At 39.7% G+C, this 7,324-nt stretch overlaps 1 protein-coding gene across 1 annotated transcript; it reads left to right on the top strand.

The window, feature by feature from the left end:
* Nucleotides 1–236: 236 nt before the first annotated feature.
* On the top strand, nucleotides 237–7,043 carry LOC103745980 (nesprin-1-like; the record flags this gene model as incomplete). The annotated part of the gene is made up of 3 exons (XM_008848029.3): nucleotides 237–435; nucleotides 2,732–2,878; nucleotides 6,920–7,043. Coding segments are annotated over exons 1-3 (445 nt in total), but the record flags the coding sequence as incomplete, so codon positions are not given.
* Nucleotides 7,044–7,324: the final 281 nt, after the last annotated feature.

Raw genomic sequence — 7,324 nt, 5'->3', positions numbered from 1 at the left:
CTATGAACACACTCTAGTCTTAAAGTTGCTTCATTGCTATGGGAATAATCTCACAGATTTATTCACGCCTCCCATTGGTGGATCCTTGAAATATGTGTGTGTGTTTACTTAATGTATATCAAGATAAATCATAAAACTATTTTAAAAGCTTTATTAGACAATGAAATTACGATCTTAAATTCTCTACTTAATGAAGAGGTTGTTTCAAGCTGAGAGTGGAATTATGGGAGTTTCACCTGTGCTGCTTCATCTTCGCAGGCAATGATGGAAGAAATCGCGGGCTTTGAAGAGCACCTGAACAACCTTAAAATCAAAGGAGACACTTTGATCGGCCAGTGTGCGGACCACCTGCAATCAAAGCTGAAGCAGAGTGTGCATGCTCACCTGCAGGGTACAAAAGACAGCTACTCAGCACTCTGCAGCGCCGCCCAGAGGGTGAGTCGTCCAGCGTGCTCTGTGGCGTGATGGGTCACAGAGCAAGGCTGTCCAGGCAGAGTTTCGACAAATAGGATTGATGCCTAAGCCTTTGGGAGAGTTTCAATGATTTGCCAGACAGAAAATAAGAGGGCAGAATGCACAGCATCTGCATCACCCCAACACAAACATAGCATGTGTTTGCTTAATGTATCAAAGCTGTGAACTTCAGGTATTGGGGTTTTTTTTTCCAATCATTTTGCTCAAAGCATTAAGAAAAAATAATTGGCTCAGAATGTGGCTCCATTAATAGTTTGCCTAGTATCATTCAGTTCTCAGCACCACATAAGCCAAGAGTTATGGCACATGCCTATAACCCCGGCACTCTGGATGTGGAGTCCACAGGCTCCAAAGTTCATAGATATTCTTAACACATTTCAGCTTGAAAGCCAGCCCGGGTGACAAGAATCCCTGGTCTAGGAAAAAAAAAAAAAAAGTTAACAATTTAGTAAGCTGGGTGTAATGGCTCATGCCTGTATTCCCAGCACTTGGAAGGCTTAGGCAAGATGGTTGCCATGAGTTCAAGGCCAGCCTGGGCTACAGAGTGAGACCTTATCAAAACAAACAGGGAAAAGTTATATTGTCTGCTTTTATTTATTTGTTCACCAGTAGTATTTTTGTAGCTTTCCATTTATTCCGTATTACTAAAATGAATGAATTTTAATCCCCACAGTCATTCAGTTAACACTGTGAAGCCTAGTTTCTACTCTTATTCAGTGTTTTTGTGCATTTGTATAGACATCATAAAGAGATTAAGTACTGCCAGTTCTTAGGCTTTAGGTACATGTCCATAAAAACAAATTTCTTAATGCTATAGAGATAAATCTAGGATAAGTAAAAATTGCTCCTTAAATAAAACAAGTATCATACGTGAAATGCTTTCTGTTATTGTAAAAAAAAATGTTTTGAGATACAGTCCTACTGTGTAACCCTGGCTGGCCTACTTGCTATGTAATCTAAGCTGACCTTGAACTCAAAGAGCTCTACTTGCCTCTGCCTCTAGGTTTACCTGCCTCTGTGCTGGGACTAAATGTGTATTCCACCATGCCTAGTTATTATAGAATTTTTTAGTGATATCAAATGTTTGTATCAGTTTTTAAAAGTCTTCCTTGTATTTCTTGTTGTTGTTGTTATTGGGATAGCCAGGAGGAACTAGTACGATAAGGGACTTAGAGTGATCTGTGTTCAAGATAGATCAATAATGTTGATTGATTCCTGGGACTTGAAAATTTCACCTTAAAATGGTTAAGGAAAAAAAATCCAGGAAAAGTTGCAAATAGTGACAAAGGGGAAAAGAAGAGAGTATAGAAAATATCATGGCTGTGGCAGGGAGTTTCTGATAGGCCCTTCCTTCTCTCATTCCACACACATCCATTGTTCACTGACTGCCTTGAGAGCAAGCTTTTTCTTTGCATGTACAACTTAGTTTTTTTAAAAACTTGATGAATGTTGCAAAAACAACCATTAGCTTCAAAATTCAAAAAGTAGATGAAACTCTTAGAACACTGAATGTCCTAAAGTTTGCAAAAATGGTAGAGAACGAGCCCCCTTCTTGGTACTAGGGAATGAATCTAGGGCCTTTCACATGCTAACTATTCCACTAGGCACTAGGATGTAGCCCCACACTTGTTTTTTACTTTTTCTTTTGAAAAAAGGATTCACTAAGCTGCACGGGCAGCCTTGAGCTATTCTATCTCTGTAGCTCAAGTGGGAAAACTTGATTGGATGATTGAGAACAAATTAACTGAACAGAAAAAAAATAGATGAATGGTTCCAAAATATAATTTCCAAAGTTGAAGGAAGACCTCGGAACCCCACTCCCTTCCACGGGTTATATAGTTCTAATTGGACCCTATTCCAATGGCAAAACCATGACAGAGAAATTAAGTTATCTTTTAAAGATGGTGTTTCATTTTACCTTTTAGTGCCTATCTTAAACAAAAATTACAGTATTTATACCCCTCTGACTTATGTTCCTGAACATTTATTCCAATGACTTTATGTACTATAACATATTTTGGGCCTTATATGACCACGGGGCCTGTTATCATCTCCTAATCAGTATATTACATTGTAATGTGTGGATATATTGAGAAATTATAAACTGAGTTATGGTGATTGCATTTTGCAACATTTTGGAACATATGCAATCACCTTAGATGTGTGCACAGCGTTGGGGAGGCCTGAGGATTTAAAGTGACTGCTCATCAATTACAGTGATGTTTCTAGATAGAAATTAAGTCAACTCTGTTCTCAGGTGTATCGGAGTTTGGAATATGAGCTTCAGAAGCATGTCAGCCGACAAGACACGCTGCAGCAGTGCCAGGCGTGGATCTCTGCAGTCCAGCCAGACCTGAAGCCCAGCCCGCAGCCACCTCTCAGCAGAGCAGAAGCCGTTAAGCAGGTAGTAGACTCTGCAAAGTCTGTTTTTCTTATGAGTCATTCATTCAGTCCAAATGTAGTAAGTACCTTTGACGAGCCGAAGTGTTGTAGCTCCTGGGAATATCCAAGTATAAATAAGGTCTGACCTTGGCAGTACTCTAGTTCATGTTCTGAACAGGGAGTTGCATAGACTACTGGCATGTGAGCCTGTCAAATAGAAAGAATATGTTTCTTTAACCAAATCTCAATTCTAAAACCTAATCAGTGGATGTTCACTGGCTCCATCAGTTAATTTTTCTGAGCCTCAGTTTTCTGTTATGTTAAATGATAATCGTTAAGTGCAACTATACCTTAGTATCCATGAGAGGTTGTGTTCTGAGCCCCTGCGGATATCAAAATATATAGATGTTCAAATTTCATAGGAAATGGTATGGTGACATTAACATATAACTCGTATCTACCTAAATTCTTTAACTCCTCTCTAGATTATCCCTAATACCTGATGCAATGTAACCCTGCAAAAATCTTGCTGTATGACACTGTATAGGGAATTAAGAGAAGGAAAAAAATCTGTGCATATGCATGAAAGACACAATTTTGTGTGTTTTTTCCCATTGTTTTCAAGTGATTGAATCTGTGAATGCAGTCTGTCGATAGAGGGCCTGTTGTATAGATCCATCCAAAAGTTATGGTGAAATTCAAATCTCATCTCACAGATGAACGTGCTTTGTAAACAGAAAAGCAATACTAGCATCTCCCACTGTCCACGAACAAGGTGCCTAAGAAGTGATTGCTCAGTACATGAGTGGAATGCTAATTGTTGTCATGTGAAAAGAACCTATTGCACATTAAAATCATTCTCATGAGACTTCATTAGCATACGAGGGAATATTTTTAAAACGTTTGTGCTGAGCAGGTTAACTGTGTAGTGCTAATCTCGTGGGGAAATATCTTAGAAGAATTTAGTTATGAATGTTATTTCTGCCAGATGAATGATGGTATGAAGTAAAACATTCAATTTTCTTACCACTAACTGAGATTAACATAATATTCTTGTTCATTTAATCCTCACAGAGATAGTATCTACTTATTAGTCCCCAGTGTCTACTGGCTTACGAGATTTACATTATTTAAGGCATAGAAAGGTTCCCATCAGTACACATTTTATACTTTGGAAAGCACTGAACCAAAACAAATGAAATGTGGCTCTTTTTGAGTTCATGAAAAGAATTAAAGGCTATCAAGATTCTGGTTTTGTTCAATTTTATAATTTTTATTGTATATCAACTGTACAAAACTGGGTTTCTCTGTGACATTCTCATACATGCATACAACACTCTCTGCACCTTTTTTCTCTCCCTTTCACCTCTGCCCTGGTCTTCCATATCCAAATAGACCCCTTTTACCCTTATGTCCATTTTAAATTCTCTAAATTGCACGTATAAGAAAAAACATGCACTAATTGTCCTAAGTCGGACTTACTCCATTGAACACAACAATCTATTTTCATCGACGTTCCTGCATAGGACATGACTTCATTCTTCTTTATGACTGAATATAAAACATCACTGTGCACATCTGCCACACCTGCTTTACACCCTGAACTTTCTGTGGTCATGCCTTGTCTCATGGACCTTTATTACAAATGAATATTTTATTCAAAACACTCCAAAATGAAGCTTATTTTTTTCTTCTTTGCTGGCCCCTAAAAGATGGGCAGGAAATGAAAGTATGACTCCAAATGGCCCTTTGCCAAACAAGACAAGATTTACTAGACCAGGATAAGACATAACCAAAAGCAGACACTGATCTTGCTTGAGTTCCAGAGTGAGTGGCTCAGTGGTTCCCTGGCTCTGCCCTCCCACAGTCTTTCAGTATGTCTGCCTCCCACTTGAAAGCAATTACAGAAAGGAATTCAAGGCTCTGGGAACATCTGGATCTCAGAGGCACTATATGGGGAAGCGAATTCATTTGGTCATATTCCCTTTCTGTTCTTTCGTTGTTTTGCTCGAAGCAGTTAGTATTTTCCATGGCAACTATTGTGTTCAAGTCAAACTGCGCAGGCCTCGATGGTTGGCTGGTGTAGACGTATGACTGAAGAATTCCACTCCAGAGGCAGAGTCAAGCTTTGACCAGCATCTGCTCCCTGGTCTCAAGATTTATTTTGTTGTTCCAATACTTCCTCAGTGCTAAATACTCCATAAATATATGATGACCACACTCCATATGACCATAAGAAACTGACACAGTGATATGATTCCATTCAGAATCATGTTTTTTTAATTTTTATTTTATGTGTATGGGTGTATTGCCTCCATGTAGGTAAGCATACCTGTGTCATGCAATGCCCACAAAGGACAGAAGAGGCTGTCGGAGCCCCTGGAACTGGAGTTAGGACAGTTGTTAGCTGCCATGTAGGTGCTGGGATTCTAACCCAGGTCTTCTGCAAGAACAACCAGTGTTCTTAACCCCTGAGCCATCTATCCAGCCCACAATCTATGTTTTTATAAGGCATGAAAGAAGAATTAGGGAACTGAGAAAAAGTATCCACAGATTTGCCTCTGAAGTAAATTTTTAAACAAAAATCACTTGCAACTGTTCCTAGTGGTTGGAATTAAGCTCACTTTATGAATCTCAACATAAATTATTATCCTTTAAATTCAAATGCTGACAGTTTATTCTTTTGTCATTTCCAAAAGTCATGTGGGCCATTGCAGGGGGGCACATTTAGCAAGGACTGAACACATCTTGGGTTGGCCACCATTAGCAGTGGAGTTGGCTCCTGGTACCAAGCAGGTACAGGGCAAGGACTGTCCAATACCTTGCAGTGTACAGGACAGAGCTCATCTCCAAGAGCTGTTTGGCCTCAGCTGTCAATGGTTCTGCAGCTGGGACTCTAGATTAGAAGCAGAAACCAGAACCCTGGGGTGTGCAGCTTATTTCATTTCACACTGTGGTCTCCAGTTCCAGCCATCTTCCTGCACAGGGCATGCTTTCATTCTTTATAGTAGAATAGAAGTCCACTGTGTGCACACACATTTCCTTAGACTTTGAGCTTTCTTGGGTCATTCCTTGTCTTACGGCTCTTTATTATGGATGCAATTAATCACTTCTAAGAGCCACTGTGACTTGGTCTCTGTCCAACCCCCACCCCCAACTCTACTCCTACCTGGACCCTTGTACTAACCTTTACGTCTGCTGTCCACCTGAGCGGTTTGTCCTCACCCTGTGCCATGGCTTGCTCCCTCAGTGTCTTCAGACCTAATCCTCTGAGTGGTCTCAGAGATACACTATTGTGAAGCAGGAGCATTTTCTCCCCTCTAGTCTCTCCCCACTTTTTCCTTTCCACCTGCTGTTCAGCACTATAAAAACCTGGGGTGCATATTGTTTGCTGATATAATGTGTCTTTCTCATGAGAATGCCAACTCCATAAGAGCCAAGGTTGTGTTGTTCAGATCGCTTTGTACTCAGTATCTAAAACATAGTCTATCTAGACTCAAAGCATCTGTTAAAAAAAAGAAAAAACAAAAGAACATTTTTCTGTGTTTCTGTGGGGAAATGAACTATCTACTTGCGTAAGCTCCTCTTGGGATTATAGAAAGGAAGGACAGGTGATGAACTTCCTGCAGAGAAGAGAAGCCTAGCCACTTGAGTTTCTCCAGTGAAACGTCCCAACTCACCCTGCCCTTGGCCTTGTCCAAGCTACACAAACTCCCATAAGGAAGCAGAGAAGAGTATTCAGTGGATTCTTTCTCTGAAACGAAAAAGAAATGTGAAAATTAGCAGAAAATCCGAAAAGACTGGAGACAAGCCTTGGGTGTTCCCCTTTCCCAGACCGTGCAGACAGCTTTAATTATAACAAGAAGCAGATGGACAGACAGACCTGCCAGTGTGTTTTCAATTATCTCCCATGAGTCACAAATATATTTTAGGACAATGGCAAAAACATTGACATAACAAATGACTTTTAAAAAATAATCAATCACCTACTACCAACTACACAAGCATGTGCTACCTAAATAGCCAACACACCTCATTCACGCTGACAATTACCTTTTTCCAGGTCAAGCACTTCAGAGCTTTGCAAGAACAGGCCAGGACCTACTTGGATCTCCTTTGTTCCATGTGTGACTTGTCAAACTCTTCTGTGAAAATGCAACAAAAGAATTCAACAAACAGAGCAACTGGTAAAAAAAAAAATTAACAATCACATTGAATTGTCTGTTTTGCTATGTTGTTATCCGCAGACGTTATAAGTGAGTTCAAGGAAAATATTTCTTAGGTTATTCTTGTTCTAATGTCCTTATAGCCATAAAAATGAGTCAATATGTGAATTGTATACAGGTAGAATTATAGCCATTGTAGTTATGGAATCACAACTGAGTTCTTTTGTCCCGTTCAACCACCACTGTGAGCACCTTCGTCTTCTTCATCCTTAATTACAATTCTCTTTTTCCCTATTTACTTA

The sequence above is a fragment of the Nannospalax galili genome, unplaced genomic scaffold (genome assembly GCF_000622305.1).
Source record: "Nannospalax galili isolate Female #2095 unplaced genomic scaffold, S.galili_v1.0 scaffold21604, whole genome shotgun sequence".
Lineage (NCBI taxonomy): Eukaryota > Metazoa > Chordata > Mammalia > Rodentia > Spalacidae > Nannospalax > Nannospalax galili.
Note: the sequence above shows the minus strand (reverse complement) of the source record. Positions and strands in the feature narration are given on the sequence as shown.